The 19,203-nt window shown below is 40.4% G+C and overlaps 1 protein-coding gene across 1 annotated transcript; it reads left to right on the forward strand.

The window, feature by feature from the left end:
• The first annotated feature begins 11,013 nt into the window (after positions 1-11,013).
• On the forward strand, positions 11,014-11,355 carry LOC113295022. The gene has a single exon (XM_026543384.1). The coding sequence runs from the start codon at positions 11,014-11,016 to the stop codon at positions 11,353-11,355; it is 342 nt and encodes a 113-aa protein (XP_026399169.1).
• Positions 11,356-19,203: the final 7,848 nt, after the last annotated feature.

A 19,203-nucleotide genomic window follows, 5' to 3' on the forward strand; every position in this document is an offset into this window, starting at 1 on the left:
TCGAAAGTGGGTACTTCCTCCTATAATCATTGATAGTATGCCAAGTACAAAATGTTTAGTGTCATCCATAGATTCTTCACAGGTAGTTGGAATTTGGAGAAAAGGGTTTTGTAGGTACACCTCTTGTAAACCTTCACGAGACTATAACTTGTCCACTAGGGACACCTAGAGGTTCAAAGGCCTGTTATTCATGCTAAAAGTAACCGTATCTTCAGCGACACGGAGTTGTTTGTATGTTTTAAATAAGGTCGCTCATATTGTTCTCTTGGGAATGTCATCAAATGGAGGAGAGTTCTTAAATGAACTTGTGCTTAACCGATATATCCTTGTGGGGAGAGTGGATGTGGAATTTACAGGGGATGCTTGTATCTTAAATCTCCTAGACGAGCACTACTTAAGTATTTTATACTCTATGATATCATCTAAATAAAAGTTGATATGTATTTCCTTTATGTCTTGAAGTATCTTTTGTTTTAATTCATTACGATCCCATAGTTTCGTACCTATGCCAATTTTTATTGACAAAAGGGAGGAGAATTTATTAGTAGTTTCACACTACATACATATGGTTTACAGATCATATGTAAGGGGGAGCGAATCAACATCTATAGGTTTCACCAATTATGCAAAAGATGTAAGTATTGACTAAGGGGGAGAAATATATCACCGTAGTATTACTTCGAAGTTGTGTTACAATTGAACTTTGGAGAAGATAATAATATTATGTTTCTGTTTAACGACGATTGAAAATCTGTTTTCAAAGTTGTTATCGCTACGGGTCTTCAACAACCACGATGCTGAGTTGAACACATTCATAATCATTGTAACTTGAAGTAACGAAGAATTCAAGGAGTTGAAGAACCAAGGAAATCAAGCATGGTGGATGAGAAAGCGGGGGTCTAACAACCACACCCAATATTTTTCTTAACAAATATGTATGGAAAAACTCCAATATAATTCGAAGAGAATCAACTAGACAGTCAGACTCAATCAATGGAAATATATCCAAGAGTTGTATCTTTTTTTCACAATGTAATCAGTAAATCAAACAGATAGAAATCGTGAGCCTGATTATTATGAGAACCAACTTGAACGGTACCAAAGACCAATGTTCAAGTGTCAATCAATTTATATCAACAACCAAAGGTTGGAATATCTAATTGATTGAACTACGCACAACCTGTGATATTTCAATTATATAAACAAGTATAGTGCGGAAAAAAAATAACACAGACACCAGAAATTTTGTTAACGAGGAAACCGAAAATGCAGAAAAACCCCGGGACCTAGTCCAAATTTTAATACCACACTCTATTAAGCTGATACAGATACTAGCCTACTACAAGTTAACTTCGGATTGGAATGTAGTTGAGTCCTGACCATTGTCACACTGATCAAGGTACATTCGCGTTCCTTACACCTCTGAATCTCAGCAGGACTCTATGTATTTGATTCCCTTAGGTGATCTCGCCCACAACTAAGAGTTGCTACGACCCAAAGTCGAAGAATTGATAAACATATCTGTCTCACATAGAAAAGTCCACTGAATAGATAAATCTGTCTCCCACAGAAATACATATGATTTTTGTTCCGTCTTTTGATAAATCAAGGTGAACGGGAACCAATTGATACACCAGACTTATATTTCCGAAGAACAGCCTAGTAATATCAATCACCTCACAATAATCTTAATTGTATGGTTGCGAAACAAGATACTGTGGAATCACAAATGATGAGACGAAGATATTTGTGACTACTTTTTATCTTACCTATCGGAGATTAAATCTCGAACAAATCATAGAGAAAATAGTACTCAATACGATAGAATAAAGAAAGATCAGAACTCGCAACTACAGAAAAATAGTTGAGTTTGGCTTCACAATCCCAATGAAGTCTTTAAGTCGTTAACCTATAACGGTTTTACAAAAAAAACTAGGTTAAAGGATAATCGACTCTAGTCGCAACTAGTATCACACATGAGGTGTGGGGATTAGGTTTTCCAGTTGCTAGAGTTCTCCCTTATATAGTCTTCAATTCAGGGTTTACAATCAATATTACCTTGGTAACAAAGCATTCAATATTCAATGTTAGATGAAAACCTGATTACATTCAAGATAATATCTTTCAACCGTTAGATCGAACTTAGCTTGTTACACACAAATGAAAAGTGACTTCATTTAGATATGGGTAACTGTACCTAAACATGTACACTTTGTTGGCTCAACAATAGTTAACCGAAGTTAGCCATATGAACACTTTCATATCAACCTTGTTCATCTTAACACAACTAGTTCAAATGACTCAAATGAAACTAGTTATAGAGTTGTTCAATTTTTTATATTCTCATAGAAGTATACAAGACACAATTGAAGCAAAATCGATTTTGATTCACTCGAATCAATTCATGAACATTATAGACACGGTTTGCAAAATATTGCATTCTTTATTTTATAAATATATTATTTCATGAACAAACCGATTTTAGAACATAACCCACTCAAGTATGCAAACAGGTATGAATACCTAAGTACCCAGACTTGATCTGAGTTCGCCAGTATGCGAACGGGTACACATACTGTCGTACGTGACCAAACTCAGTTGAATTCTTGGTCTTGAAATGTTACGCCGGTACGCATACGGGTATGCATTTTAAGTTCCCGGACTTGGAATAACTTGCAACAGTTAGCATACAAGTACGCATGTTGTGCTATATCCAGTCATGGTTAATTGTTCTAAACTCCCATTTCAATCATTGAAACATTCTTAGAATACGAAAATAGTTGTTTCACACAAACTATTAGCTTCAAAGCAATTTTTAAGTGATCAAATGATCAATACGAAACATTTCGAGTCTACACCAAATGACTGTCTCACACAAATCATATAAGATGTTACCAGACGATTTTCACATGATCATCTTTTGACTTTCGTCGCGAATATAAGATGAACTTGGTTAAAGAGAAAACTTACCAACACATATTTCGAGAAATATGTAAGCGAGTTAAACTCAGCTCGAAATATCAAATGTGTATAATCGTAGTCTATATAGCTATACGATTTTTGTCTCAAATAAGAGATAGAATATAGATAGACTTTTGAGTGATAGATGAGTTCAAGTCTCTACATACATTTTGTTGACGAAGTTCCACAAGCTCCCATTAGTAGTTCTCCGTCTTCAATCGATTAAATCCATGGAGTCTAAAGCTCAACTACACATTTTATCCTAATCTGATACTTAGATATAAGTAGACTAGAAATCAAGACTTATAGTTTTGGCAACTAAACTGGACAAACAAGCTTGAGATAGCAACGCTTGCGAGTTCGACCGAGCAGTGCTCTAACAATGGAGTCTAGAGTTTTGAAGCTTTATTTTTTAATCCATATGTATTGATAGTTTTGTCGCTAAAATTTACAAAAGGGGAGACTGTTAGAGCATTGCTCGGTCGTACTCACAAGTGTTGTTATCTCAAGCTTGTTGTCAAATGTAATTATCAAAAATATATCTTGATTTATAGTCTACATTTAGTCAAAGTATTAAATTAGGATAGAAGTGTGTAGTTCATAATCATATATCACTGCGTTCTACCATTTGAAGGCGAATATCTACAGGAGCTCTGGAGAACTTCTTCAACAAAGGTGAGTGAAGACTGAACCACCTATTTCTCAAGTTTTCACCTTTCTACCTATGAGGCATTCTCGCATAAAAAAATTAGATAATACATGCATAACAGAAATTCTGAGTCAAGTTTATCTTGAATATCGTTCTCGAAATATGCTAAGCTTAAGAACATTTGTTCATACTTGATGAATTTGGGTAAGAACAATTTATTGTTTATGACCTAATTATGATTCAAGATTTAATCATTTGAAAATAGCCTGGAACAGTGATATGTGTCATTGATGTTATTCAAAAATATTTCATATTGAGTACTAGAGAGATATAAAACTATTGTCAATCTGGATACATGATAGTATGCATACCAGTTCACATACTGGGAGAACTGTTATAAGTCCAGTATCCATATCATAAAAAGTCTGTGGACTCATGAACCAGGAAGGTACATTTACCTAGTATGCAAACCGGAAAAGATCTGTTGGTTTCAAAACCGGAAAGGTTCCCATACCATAAAAGATCTGTGAGTTCCTGAACTTGTTTTTATATTAAGGTATACACATTCTCGATACACGTACTATGACAAAAAAATATTCACTAACGGGTATAATACACGTACTTACCTTGTCGAAAATATTGAGATGCATCATAATTATTTCTATGAGGCAGTCGACATTTGAATAACTCTCTAAGAACACATATAGACGTGATTGATCACATTTGTGACCCAAGAAAATTCTTAAAGTTTTATATGAAAATTGTTAAGTTTATTCTTCAATTGGCTAGTTTCAGCTAACTTTTATGAACCAAGCATTATACACGGTTCGGTTACGGTTCATCCTAACCAAAATGTATATTCTACTATTGTAAATAGTTTTGAGGCTAAATATTTACTCATGGTAATTAAAATTTCTCTGTATTGGCGTGGCCTGATTTTTTGAGATGAAAATTCAAATGGTTTTCTGTTGTAACTAGTTTCGTAGTTCAGTTTTGCCTGGGAAATGTTGACTGCAAAACAGCAAGAGACAAAGGAGAGGGTCCTGAAGTAATGCAAGCAGACATAATGAACAACCCCCTGATGGTCACTATATCATGTACAAGGTTTTATCATGTAGCACCAATTGTTATTAGCATGGCAATATCAGGAATTCGTGGTCATACTGGAATTGGTTACGAGATGACAACAAGATCATTTCCTACTGAAATGGATGCTTTGACCTTTCTCATAGTATTCACACAGGTGGTAAGGGCTTACATTGAAGCCATGGCGCAACCAAATATTGCAGTTTCAAGGGGTGCTTTTGCTCGTGCATTTCGTACAAGAGATTATGGAGATAATGGGCATGTTTACTTTTGGAAGTCAAATACTGGGAACTTAGGTATGTTGATGCTCGCTTCCTTGGAAAAGAAACACCACTGTAAGTGATCCACTTATTTCACAAAGCAACAATCAGTAGAATATTGATCCTAGTGTTGCAGCCTTTCAAGGCCTCAAATGGATTTTTATTGGCGTTATGGTTTTGGGTCTTATAGTGCATGCTTTACCAGTACTTAAAATGATTCATTTATCTCACATCCTCGAGGAAAATGATGTTTTGAAGAAGGGTGGAATGTCATGTACCAGGCTAGTAGAGGACGTGCCAATATCGAATGTTTGTCATTATTTAGTATTATTTACAGCTGGTAGCCTTTAGCCAAATAATGGCTACTTTATTAATTGTAAGAGATGGGTAGATTTAGCCATATGTGCTAGTAGTAGCCGTTAGACGTAGGGACGGAAGGCTTAGCTTTATAAGTTGTTGAATCTGTAATGAAACACTTATCTGAATGTTAATCAAATTAGAACTTTGTTCTTAGGTTGTATTCATTTGAATTCAGAGAGGCTTGATTCTCACGAATCAAGATAAACCAAATTTGGTATTGATGTGAGTTTTAGAAAAGTGATTTTCTGTTGTGCTGTGTTCTGCGTTGTTGTATTGTGCTGTGAAAATAAAGCGACAGATTGTTTGGTAAACTACAATTAAAAAGCGTTTTGAAATTAACAAACTGTAAATTTTGTTTTGTAAATTGATCTTTTAAAGTGCTGGCGATGTAGTTAATGACGAAAATAGACATGTTTTAAAATTTAGTTTTAAATACACCGTAATTATAATACATGATATTTTTAATTCTAATATATGTAATATTTATTTGATTTATTTATAATTATTGGTCTCATATAGTTTCGAGCAGTAGTTTGCTATCGACTTGGTATTCCTTTGTTTGTAAAGGATGGTTTGTGCTCTAGTTGCAATAGGGCTATCGATATTTTTGGTGACCACGCGCTCCATTTTGCTAAAGACGTCGGGCTCAAGTTTTTCCATGACCTTGTAGTGATGTAATTACGGATATTTTTTACAAAGCTGGTGTGCCTGCACGCAAAGAGGTTGCTTTGGGATTTTTGTCAGATGATAACAAGGACTTACGTCCAACTCATATCTTTGTTCTTAACTGGGAAGATGACCAAGATATATGTTTGGATGTCACAGGTGTCTCATCCTTCACTGGGGAGGGGGTTCGTGCTTTCATTCTAGGACAAGCCATTTCGAAAGAGATTTTACGTAAACGTACTAAATACTTGGATAATTTGTTTCGCACGGCTATGGTTTGGGTGTTTTAGCTTTCACTACTTTGGGGGAGCTTAGTGAGGATAATGTATGTTTTTTTAAGCTTTTGAAGAATTGTTTAGTTAGTAATGATGCTGATAGTGGTCTAGCGAGTTTTATTTTTCATAAATTGGGTGTTGTTATTCAAAAAGAAGTTGGTGTCCAACTTGTTGCTCAGTTACCAACTAAAGCTGTGTACGAATCCTTTTTTTTCAATGAAAAATTAAATTATTGTAATATAAAGAATTTTACGAATACGTATGGTTTGCTTCAAAAAAAAATTACTATTATTATTATTATTATTTATTATTTTAATAGGAAAAATGAAAATTAGAGAACATAATAGAAGTTAGAAATATGATGATAAGTATAAAACATTCAAGGATAAAATTTGTTATTATAATAAAATAACAAGGTAAAAATAAAGAATCAATTAAATCAAATTATGTGGATCCACAACTTCCGGTTTTCCAGCTTTTAAAAGCTAGTGTCGAGTAGCTTTTAAAAGCAGACTTAAAATGGAAGTGTTTTTCTCCAAAAGTACTTTGAAATTTTTTTACCAAACACAACTTTTTGTAAGAGTTTGTTACAAAATACTTTCGGTAAAAAAAAAAAGAAGGGAAAAACAATTCGAAACGGGATGTAATCCATATTAGACCTTAATTATAAGATAAACTTCGTATGCAAGTGACTCAGAAAGCAGACATCTGGAAACTTCTGAAACGGCAGAAGCGAACAAGGGCTTGATTAACGGGCTTTATGATCGACCCTTTTTAGACATTTACCCCTCTCGTATAAGTGAGCACATAAATGGGTTGGTCGAGATGCTAATTAGGTAGGTTTTCGAAGCCCCTCTTCCCTTCCAAAAAGAACAAAACTGCGCTGCCGGTAAAAGGGAAAAAAATCATTGTTTCCACCGAAAAAACAAAAGCAAGGCACTGATCGTACACTAGTAGTAGTATTTGTCGGGAGGGAGAAGCTAGCGTATCGTAGCGATTGAAGTGATAATTTTATTCAAACAACGCTTAGATCTTTGGGATCATCTTTCTGCCTGCAAATATGAGGTAGTTTAGTTAGTTTAGTGTCCTCTCCTTTTTAGTTACGGTTTACGTGTTTTTTTTTATTAATGTTTTTGGTCATGTATACACATAATTCATCATCCGCCACGTGTAGGAATTACACGTGGAAGACACACAGCCTTGAGACATCAAGATATGATGCCACGTCTAAACACCCAAGGGGCATTTATCATATACGTATGTTCATCATCAGGCTAATCCAGTGGTGAAAAATCAAGGGGCACTGAAAGAGCAAGCTACCGCGAAGCACCATAGAAGACCAAGAGTTTTACTTTACTTCATCCAGGGTAGGATGAGTCTCACCGACAAGGATGTGACATGGGCATCAGACAGCCGTCTGACACGTGCAGATCTCCCCAACCACCGCATTAAACACCCTAGGCATAGGACGCGTGTCGAAGATCCTATGGAGAAGAAAGAATCCCATCTTCTTTTCCATACAATGTCGTTGAGAGACGACGGATCAGAACGAAGATAGCGTCGGGTTCGGTACACAAACCAAGACGATAAGGACAGTTGTCTGAAAAAGAGGGCCCCACCGAGGAAGTCTATAAATACTCCTATCCACTAAGAGAGGAGGGGTCGACCAATTTCTAAAGTAAGAGTAAGAGATAAGATCAGGAGAGAGAGAGAGATAGTAAGAGTAAGTAGTAGATTTATCTTCTTCCTAGCTTCGTTATTCACTCCAAAGTCATTTGACTATCTATGTAATCCTCAAATGCATAGTGAAAAAACTACCCCCGTGGACGTAGGCCTTAGTGCTGAACCACGTAAATCATCGTCTCATTTATATTCCGCACTTTATCTTCTATCTTATTTATTATGCTTTGTTATATTTCATATCGTATATAAATCGGTTTTAATTTCTCCCTTGTGGCTAGACGAGGACGAGCCCGATGGCTCTGAGTCTAATAAACTCCGGACTTATATCGTTTTATATGTATTCTAAGAACCTCAGTGATTTTATATGTAATGCGAGTATTGTTTGTACACGAAGATACCATCGTTATTTCCGTGTTCACAATCTGGCGCTAGAAACGGGGACTTTGTCCCGGTAAAAGATTTATCTTTCCCTGTGATTTTATCCTATTTTGGGCTCTCAGCGTTGTTCCCTTCATAATAGTGTTTTGAGTAACTTACCATTGTTCTTCCTTTCGAAAACCCCTGTTTTGTCTGCGTTTTCTAATGCCGAAACGCCTCGGATTTATGTACATTTTTGCAAAAACCTTTCAAATCTACTATTTGTGTTGGAAAAATTTCTTAGATCTGCGTTCTTTCTAACAGAATTATAGGCCTTAGGGACCCGTTCAACACTTTCTTTCAAAACGGATCTCTGGGTACATACCTTTGTAATCAGTTATTTGAGTTTTTATCATCTTTAGAGTAGATCTGCGTTTATTTAAATAAGATCCACCTGCATTCACGACGTACTTTAAAAACCCATGAGTAGATCTATGTTTGCAATGATTAGATTTACAATTTGTTGAAAGAGTTTTCTCCAAAACCTCATTTTTCTTGACAATCTTGAAGTGTACGTTGAGATTTACGTCTTTTCTCATTAGATTAACTTTGCTAACCAAACCAATGTGGATTCTGTTTCTCGGACGACGTTTCGTTTTTGCAGAAAATCAAAGATGGAAAAAGCAAAAGATGTGGGAAAAGCCAAGGCATCGTCAAAAGAAACACCAAGGACGACTCCAGTGATGACACGTAGCAAACAAAAGGGCGAAAAGCTTAAAGCAACAAACCAGAAACAGAATGGAGCAGAAAGCACGATGCCATTGGATGCAGGCGCGATAGCAGCAGCAGCGTTGAAAGCAGCAGCAACCAAAGCAGCAGCGATAACCCGAGCCCATAAACAGCGGGAAGGGATTGCTGAATCAATAATACAACAACCCCTCTACGGGATGCCACTCACCAACGAGCTGAATCAACCGCTGCTAGCCAACTGACCCCTTCTGATAGCAGGCCAGCCAGCACAACAGTCGATAGAACTCGCAACTCCACTTGCTGACCCACCGGCTCCCCTAATGCAGACTGTTGATGAAGATCACACTGTAGCCGCCGGTGGACAGATGCAAGTGGGAACCCCGAACCAGGGATCGAACCATTCAATCCAGATGATGGCAGAACTCGAAGAGTTGAAGAAAAATCATAAGGTGCACGCCGACGTTGTGTCCCTACTAGCACAAGAGAACCAACAACTCAAGGATAGGATCGCTCAAAGCGCTCAATTAAGGGACTTGCACGACGAAGCTAATTCCAACGCACCGTCGCCTAACCAGGATCGAAGAATGGTAGTGTCCAATGCCAATAATCCTGAACCATGAAACCGAAGGGCTTCCAGAGGAAATCGATTATCCGACCCATACTACGTGCCCGACGACTCAGATTATTTCGATAGTGAAAACCGAAAATCAGGACGATCCACAATAAAAGACGATCACCAGCGTGCTATGGAGGACCTTCGTGCTGAGATGATGGCTGAAATCAAGCAGTTGAAAACTAGACAAGGGGGGGAAGACTATATGAAGTAATCATAGAAGCTAACACCACGCCGCTGACTCCACACTTGGCCAAAGCACTTATCCCTCAAAAGTGTCTCGTCCCAGCGTTCGAATGTTATGATAGTTCCAGCGATCCCGCAGATCATATACGGTACTACATTCGTATTTTAGCCCGATAGGATCAAGACGGGCAGTCCTCTGCAGATATTTTCCTTCAAGTCTAAAGGGATCAGCACTATCTTGGTTCGACAACCTACCTCCCAACTCCATTGATTCCTACAGCCAGCTCACTGAGAAATTCTTAGGAACTTACATGTACAACAAGGCTGTCAACACCGGAATGGACAAGCTCTTCTCATTGGCAACTGCTTACAAAGAGACAATCAAGGAATATACCGACAGATGGCACAGGAATCAAGCAATAGGGAACGTATACCCAGTGGTCAGCATCAACTATTACAAATGGAGATTGGATAGAATGAGCCCACTGTTCGTGGAGATTCACGGAAGTGTACCTACGACTGAATGAGACCTTCGAGTAATCATCGAAAAGCACGCCAGGTTAGAAGAAATCCATCGAGAGAATTCCAAAGCCCAAACTCAAACATATCATCTGATTAATTCAGTAGAGCAAGCCAGCGGATCAAATAGGGGCGGTTCAACTGAACGTCCTAACGAAGATAAGAGAGGACGAAGTGATCATCATCGGCGTGATGACCGAAAATTCGAAAATCAGGTCTACACGAAGCTGAACACCAACTACACTCGTATCCTAAGGGAGATCAAGGATCGGTAAAATCTGGAATGGCCTTGATCCAAAGGAAAGCATCCCCCAAGGTACGAAAAAATCAAGAGATTACTGTGAGTACCACTGTTTTAACGGGCATCAGACCGAAAAATGCAAGAATCTCAAGATAATGATCCAAAAGTTGATTGACGCTGATGACCTCAAGCAATACCTACAGAAGATCGAGACTGAAGAGAGGGCTAAGCGAAGCAAGCAAGTCCAACTACCCGAGCGTAACCGAACGCTCGATATCATCTCATGTTCTGAAGCTACTGGACCATCGCTAACCGCCCAGATAGGCAAAAGGTTAAGGAAGAAATTTGAAGATTACTGTCAGTTGTACAAGATCGATGGAGTAGAAGTGGACGAGCACGAACAATAGATGAATGCTCCGATGACTTTCGACGCTGAGGATGTCAAGGATGACATGGAGGATCACAACAACCCCTTGGTTCTCACATTACCCATCGCGGGGTGCAATATCAGGAAGGTCCTCATCGACGGAGGGAGATCGGTCAATGTACTGTTTTATGACACGTTCAAACGAATGGAGCTGAATGACGAGCAGATGATGTCTTCGTACTATAACATCTACGGATTCAATGGGGCCCCAATGAAGCCTTTAGGAGACATTGTGATGCAAGTGAACGCAGGACCGATGAAGGTTGATACACGATTCAGTGTAGTAGACGCTCCTTCTCCTTACAATGCCATCATCATCTGAAGATGGGTACACAATCTCAAAGGAGTAGCAGCAACGTATCACCAATACCTTAGATTCCCAACACCCGAAGGGGTAATGGAGATCAAAGGAGATCAGGTCACCTCCCGAGAATGCCAGGCTCTACAAAACCAACTCACTAATGAACAAGACGAACATCAGAAGTCCCGAAGAAACAAAAACAAAGAGGCCGCCAAGGAAAAAGCAATTGACCTTTATCTTGAAGAAATCTCAGGAAAAATCCTGACAAAGGAAAGCATCATTCTAAGACCGAAGCAGGTACCTCAGCAGCTAAGGGAGATGAAGAGCCTACCAAATAGCAATTAAAGAATGTCCCTCTCCTAGGAGAACCAAAGCCTACATTCACATCTTTAGAGCCCACGAAGGAGATCAATATAGGGACCGGAGAAAACCCGAAGATGATCAAGATATGAACCTTAATGGATGAAGAAAGAGAGATAGATCTAATCAAGTTACTCATTGAGTACACAGACATCTTTGCATGGAAATTAGGTGACATGCCAGGAATTTATCCAAAGATAATCCAGAACGAACTTCGTATAAAGCCAGGCACGACCCCCTTCAGGCAGAAAGTATGGAAGGTAGAACCGGAGTATCACCAAGCAATCGAGAAGGAGCTCCGCAAGCTGTTAGAAGCAGGATTCATCAAGGAAGTGAAATATACAATATGGATTTCGAACATGGTCATCGTACCAAAGAAGAATGGGGGAGTAAGGATATGCATCAACTTCACCAACCTCAATAAAGAGCGTCTGAAGGATAGTTACCCACTCCCAAGCGTTGATCAATTGGTAGAAGTTGTTGAAGGATACGAAGAATTGTCATTTATAGATGGTACTCCGGTTACAACCAAGTGGCCCTGGCAGAAGAATATCAACAGCACTCGAGGCCATGAGAAAGCACAACATGAAAGTGAATCCAGAGAAGTGTACATTCGGCGTCACATCAGGAAAGTTCCTCGGATATCTGGTAACGAAGAGGGGCATTGAAGTTGATCATGCTAAAATCCAGGACATTGTGGAAATGACGTCCCCAAAGAACCTGAAAGAAGTCCAAAAACTCAACGGATCCCTGGCAGCACTGGGGAGATTCATCGCCAGATCGTCGGACAAATGCAAACACTTCTTCAACATCCTCAAGAAAGGAAGTAAGTTCACATGGACCGCTGAATGCGAAGAAGCCTTCCAGAAGATAAAAGAGTACTTGGCCACGATCCTAATCCTACAGAAGCCCGATCCCGATGAGGTGTTGGCCCTGTACATAACAGCGACCGAAGATGCAGTCAGCGCAGTCCTGGTCAAAACCAATACGAAGGTTGAGCAACCAATCTACTACGTCGGAAAAACTCTCAACCCGGTGGAAAGAAAGTACACGAAGATTGAGCACCTCATACTAGCATTAGTATGGGTAACCCAAAAGCTGAGAACCTATTTCTTGACTCATCATGTTCGGGTCTCATGTAAAGCACCGTTGGAAGCTGTCCTCAAAAACGCTGGGAAGGTAGGAAGGATAGCAAAATGGAATACTCATCTTGATCAATTCAATATTATCCACGAGATCCAAACTGCCCAAAAGTCACAAGTCCTGGCGGATTTTTTTGGCGGACTTACCTATGGATAACGACGAAGAGGTGAAAGACTTAACAGAAGCTGAAGAGGACGGAAAAGATCCAGTTGATGTACTCGAGCCCTCAAGCCAAAAAAGATGGGAATTCTTCGTGGATGGATCAAGGAATAGAGAAGGTGCGGGTATTGGCATCGTGATCACTACCCCAACCGGAGATAGGATCGTGCACGCATTAAGATTAGAATTCAAGGGGCATACAAACAACATCGTAGAATACGAAGCCGTAGTACATGCCTTTCGTTTAATAATAGAAATGGGAATAACCGATGTAGCCTAACAAGTGATTCACAACTGGTCATTCAGAAAATCGAATTGGAATATAATGTTTATGACGAGATCCTCTCAACATATATGGCTTTGGTCCAAACCTTAGCATCACAGATACCAAGCATCAAGTTCCGACATCTATATAGAAAGGATCTCAGGCATGCCGACGCCTTGGAATACATATCATCCATGTTAAAAGACGAAACCGTTAAAGCTATAAAAGTGACAAGAGTATACGAATCTTCGATCACCCCACATCAGTCCTTCGCTACAAATCGTGAAGACGATTGGAAGAAGACATTGCTGACGATGACGTAGGGGAGGATATTGCCGAAGACTTCGTCGAAGATGATATCTTGACAAGGGCGAACGAAGATGAGGACTTTAGCAACGAGGAGGACTGGATAACCGAGGTTCACCTTTACCTTAGAGAAGGTACGCTGCCCACAGAATTGAAGCAGGCCAGAAAGATACAATCAAAGGCAGGGAGATATGATCTTTGTGACGGAGTCTTATACAAGAAATCTTTCCTCGGACCGCTACTACGCTGCCTATCAAGAGAGGAAGAACATCTGTTTTGAAAGACATACATTACGGGGACGCAGGTAACCATAATGGAATGAGATCACTGGCGGATAAAGCAAAAATGCAGGGATATTATTGGACACAAATGATACGAGATGCCGCAAGGATGTCACGGAGATGTGAGGAGTGCCATTGGTTTGCTAAAAGGATCCATGCTCCTGCGACGAAGTTGAATTCAGTAGATAGTCTGTGGCTTTTCTCAAAATGGGGCGTAGACATCGTTGGACCCCTGATCGAAGGGTCAGGGAAAAGACGATTCTTGATCGTATCCACAGACTACTTCATCAAGTGGGTGGAGGACAAAGCTCTAGCTAGAATCCGGGAGGTGAATGTATTCACATTCATCTTTCAAAATATCATTTGCAGGTTCGGCATCCCCGAAGAAATTGTCTCTGACAACGACAAACAACTACAAGGGAAAAACATAGACATTCTCTTTGATACCTTCAAGATCCGAAAGAACAAATCGACCCATATCTACCCACAGAGCAACGGTCAGGCTGAAGCCACAAACAAGACTCTTGCTCTCATCCTCACGAAGTCGCTGGATGAACACAAGGGCTGATGGTGTGAACAGTTACACAATGTGCTATGGGCATATCGAACCACACGCAGGTCTGCTACTGGTGAATCCCCTTTCCTTCTCACTTATGGGGCCGAAGCAGTCATTCCAATGGAGATTATCATGCCAACCACCAAGGCCGAATCATGAGAGAAAAACCTCACAACGGATATGATGCTGGAAAGACTCGATGACCTGGAAGAGAGAAGGGAAACAACGCTACAAAGGATGAAAAACTACCAAAGAAGATTAGCAAGAGAATACAATAAGAAGGTTAAGATCAGAAATTTTGTAGAAGGACAATATGTACTGAGAACTATACCCCAATACCAACGAGAGAAAAAGTGGGGCAAGTTGGAACCAACATGGGGGAGGGACATTTATAATACATGATATCGCAGGAAATTGATCTTATTACCTGCGTAACCTAAAGGGATAATTCCTCAGACATCCATGGAATGCGAAATATCTCAAGCCATACTATCCATAAAGCAACGCAGTCCTGCATCTGCGTGAAGAATACCAGAAGAAGAAGACAGCGTATCCGCTCGACATGTTTCTATCTCTGGACGAGGAATAACGGACCTCAACTTATCAATCAAACAAGATTTTTGCAAAATGAATACTGGGGAAAGTAACCATATACAATCTCTCGGGACTCCCCTATCAACGTCTATAAGTGTAGGACCATGGGGAAGGCTTCCAGTAGAAAGAGATACCCATCCAATCAACAAGGCAGCGGTTCAGCGGAATGGATGCATGTAGATATTTCAATAACGCATTACATATCCGGGAATTCTGCATCAACCCACATCGTTCGGCAATCTTCTGGACAATGGTTAGCCAGCGGAGTGACAGGTCCAAAGTCGATAACGAAGGTGCTTATCTTCCTTATTGCCATCAAACACTTTTTATTACTTTACTTAATTCATTTTTCAATAATTAGATTTACTTGCTATCTAAGAGATAAATGAACTAACAATGCAGATAAATTAGAGTTGTACATATCCAAACAAACGATGATCCATTCCTTAAAATTTGATTACAAGCTGGGGGAATTAAACAACAAATACGTAAAATACACAAAAATGGCCCGAAGCCAAGTAATCAACAAAGATCAACTCTCGATAACGAACATAGAAGCCTACTTCCCCTTGGAAGACTCGATGTGATCAGCTGGGGTCTTCCTCAGAGACGAAGGGACACTTCCTCCCGAAGAGGGATCGGAGGTGTAGATTAGGGGCTCAGGCATAGGACGACGAGGCTAATTCTTAACGATGCTATGATCCTTCTGGAGGCTCTGCTCGATCCTGGTCAAGTTCTTGTTCACTTCTTCGGCAAATTGGAAACGAGCCTTATGTGCAATGACGGTGGACTTAAGATCAGACTACGATAATGAAGACTTCGGTCGGGCTACTTATTTGGATTCCTCCTTCGCCGCTGCATCCCGAGATCCTTCCAACCCTTCATAATACTTAGCCTGACCTTGCTGGTGCACTAAGGAAGATTGAGCCTCTTTAAGCTTTTCATTTGCAAGGTTAAGTTGTCCCTCGAGCTCTGAAAAAGAAGATGCAAGAAAGTTAGAGAATTAGAATTACGAAACCGCTCACGACCAAATAAATGTATACCTTCGAAACTAGCCGAAGCTATCTCATATTCATTAACTACAGCGTCCCGGGCTTCGTCGAGGAAATCATACTCGTCTGAAATTTTCTTATAATCCAGTCGAAGATTTGTAAGGGCAAGCTGACACTCATCCAACTCTACCTGCTTCATGGAGTCTAAGTGATGAAGGCGATTGACTTCGTTACTCATTTCTTCTATGCCTTTAGTAAGCCTGTACATATTAACTTCAAGATCCTTCTCAGATTCAACCAAACGAGCAACACCAGCCCGAGAAGCACTTAAAGCGTTACTAAGGGCATGGGCCTCAGCTCTGGCATCGTCCCTCTCCCGAACAAGCCGTTGTATACAATCCTTAACTTCAGGGTCATGAGATGAACGAGCTTGACGCAGCTCTTCTTCCAAGTTAATTACCTTGGTCTCTAAACGATAAATATCCTCACGAGCCTCACGTATATTCTCACGAGTCCACAGTAGAGCATCGTTGAACTGGCGACGATCGGCATTATACTTATTCTGCATATCAACCATTTGGTTCCGCCTCTCTCGCCACTCAGCCACATGGACATTATTCTCATCGGCCCGGGCGTTCATTTTTCATCCTCGTCCTTAATTTTCTCCACCAACTCTCTGATCCTAGAAGCTTGTCGATTCCTTTCACCTCGAAGCCATGCTAACTCTCTGAAATCACCCGTTGAAGATAGGGCGGGGAGACTCAGACATCACACTAAGAAGACGAAAGGGAGAGACGAAGAAGAAAGTAAGAAAAGAAAACAAACCTTTGAAAGACGAAGCATCGCTACGAGCCTTATCCAACTCACTACGAACGAGGGCGAGTTCAAGACGAAGTTTCTTCTAGGATGCACCAAGCTTCTCTTTCCCTTTCAGACGATTTTTCAACTCCAATATCTCCTTATCCTTAGCAGCAATAAGTGCCTCAGAGGAATTCAACTCCTCTTCTCTATGACGAAGCTTTGCCTCCAGTTTAATAGCCTTCGCTTTGAAGAACTGATATAGAGTGTTGTTGCAGTGCTCGCTCCTCACCAACTACGTTAATAATAAAGGTAATCAATAAAAGAACATCACGACACTTTACCTAAGGGAATATGCGAAGACTTACCTCAAGAATAGGTTGATGAGGAAATTCATACTGATACCCATCAGCGATGGCCATCGTATCGGCAATAGAAGAAGGAGGGTCGACCAACAGGCTGGTCGAAGTAGCACCCAGATCCTTCTCCCAGACTTTGACAACATCTTCATACGACGATAGCTGCATTCTTTGACGAGTAAAGGCATCAGAACTCTTCTCGCCAGGCACCACATGAGCAGGGTTGGGCACACACAACAGACCTTTCTTCATTAACCAGTTGAAGGTTGCATCATCTTCATCGTGCATCACAACCTTCTCAAAGCTATCAGAAGAGGTGCCAGCGGTGGGGCCTTCACCTGCAGCGGCCCCTCCACCAGCAGTGGCACCTTCACCTGCAGCGGTCTCCTTACTAGCAGCGGTCTCCTCACCAGCACTGGAATTCTTCTTGGCCTCGACTTCCTTGGTAGCAAGAGCCTCGGCATCCTCACCATCAGAACTATCTTTTTTCTCAGCTACTTTTTCACCTTCAGCCCCTGCAAGAACATCCCATTCGTCGTTTGGTGAAAGAATAGAAAAATCTGAAGCCAACCCTAAAGCAACATCAATGTCAATCGGGCCCTCAGCGGAATAAATCCTACCAAAGTAGAACTCTTGTTTGGGGTTCGTGGCGTGAAGATCAGCATCCTCGTTTCCTTGAACATTCATAGACTCAGTAGGAGGATCGTTCACTTGGGCGTTAGAGACGATGTTTTCGTCGCCCTCCTTAACACCAACATTCCCACCACCTTCGTGACCGGAAGGAGAAGTGTCAGTACGTTTCTCATCACCGGTAACATCCTCTTCGGAATTTTCTTCATCTTTCACCGGACTGTTCACCTCCGGGATTTCTGTCTCTTCTTCACCAACGGTAGAGGACTGAACATGACCGATCCTCTTATTCTTCGTAGCCTGAAACAAACACTTGATCAACTTCTGATTCCAGGGGAAACATACAACAACACACTTTTATACGTAATGGAATCATACCTTGACAGTGGCAGTACCCATCGAAGGAAGAACCGCGTCGGAACTCTCCTCCTCATCAGCATCATCAGCGGCATACTCAAAGTTCATGCCAGCGAAATTTAGTTCCCAAGGACAGAAGTCACCATAGCGGGATGGGGCACTTTCACGAGGCTGACTACCGGCAAAAGGACGTCGCCCATTTGAACCAGGCACCCAACAATAGGCCCAAGGACCGATAACTTCAATAACGGTGGCATGCCACTCATAATCATGGTCACGTTTGAGTCTCTCACCTTTGGGGAAAAGCTTTTGAGAAGGAGTTCCTTCGGTACCATGGACATAACGAAGCTTAGAATCACTTACTTCACTAATAAGACGAACTTCACCTTGAGAAGAAGCAATCGTACGAAGACCTACACTCCATGGCTTACAATTTCTATCATTGACATAATCTTCGAACGAAGTGTTGAAATTCTCAGGGGTGTACCAGTCTTTCTCAGCAGGGTTGGGAACGTAGTACGCCATCATCGTCTCGCCTTTAATCCGAAGGTAACACTCTTTCATCGTTCGAAGATAATTTCCACTTAGCTGCACCACTGATCGACAGTGCTAAAAAGTGCATATTTTTATATATTTTTCTTGGCATTTAACTCATCTTTTGTGCATTAATTCTACATTTTATCCCATATTCTGTATTTTCATTGTTTTCAAGAATAAATATTTTTATTAATTAATTTTGTATTTTTAGGTACCAAATAAAGACTAGATGAGTTGCGGAGCCAAAAGAGCAAAGACACGGGAGAAAGCCGGTGGAATCTCTAGCGGAAAAGAAGTGAAGAATGTGTTATGGAAGACTCAAGGATAAAAATGGGCTTAAAAAGGAAGAAATTGTTCTTAAAGAAGAAGTGGGCTCAAGATTACCTAAGCCCAAATCCAATTCCTAAGCCCAAATCCATATCCTAAACCCAAAATTCAATACCCAAACCCGTTTTCCTTCTTAACCGTAAGATTGGATCCATTCCATCATCCAACGGTCGCTGCATCATCATGCATCTGATTTCGATGCACC

This window comes from Papaver somniferum, chromosome 7 (genome assembly GCF_003573695.1).
Source record: "Papaver somniferum cultivar HN1 chromosome 7, ASM357369v1, whole genome shotgun sequence".
Taxonomy (NCBI): Eukaryota; Viridiplantae; Streptophyta; class Magnoliopsida; order Ranunculales; family Papaveraceae; genus Papaver; species Papaver somniferum.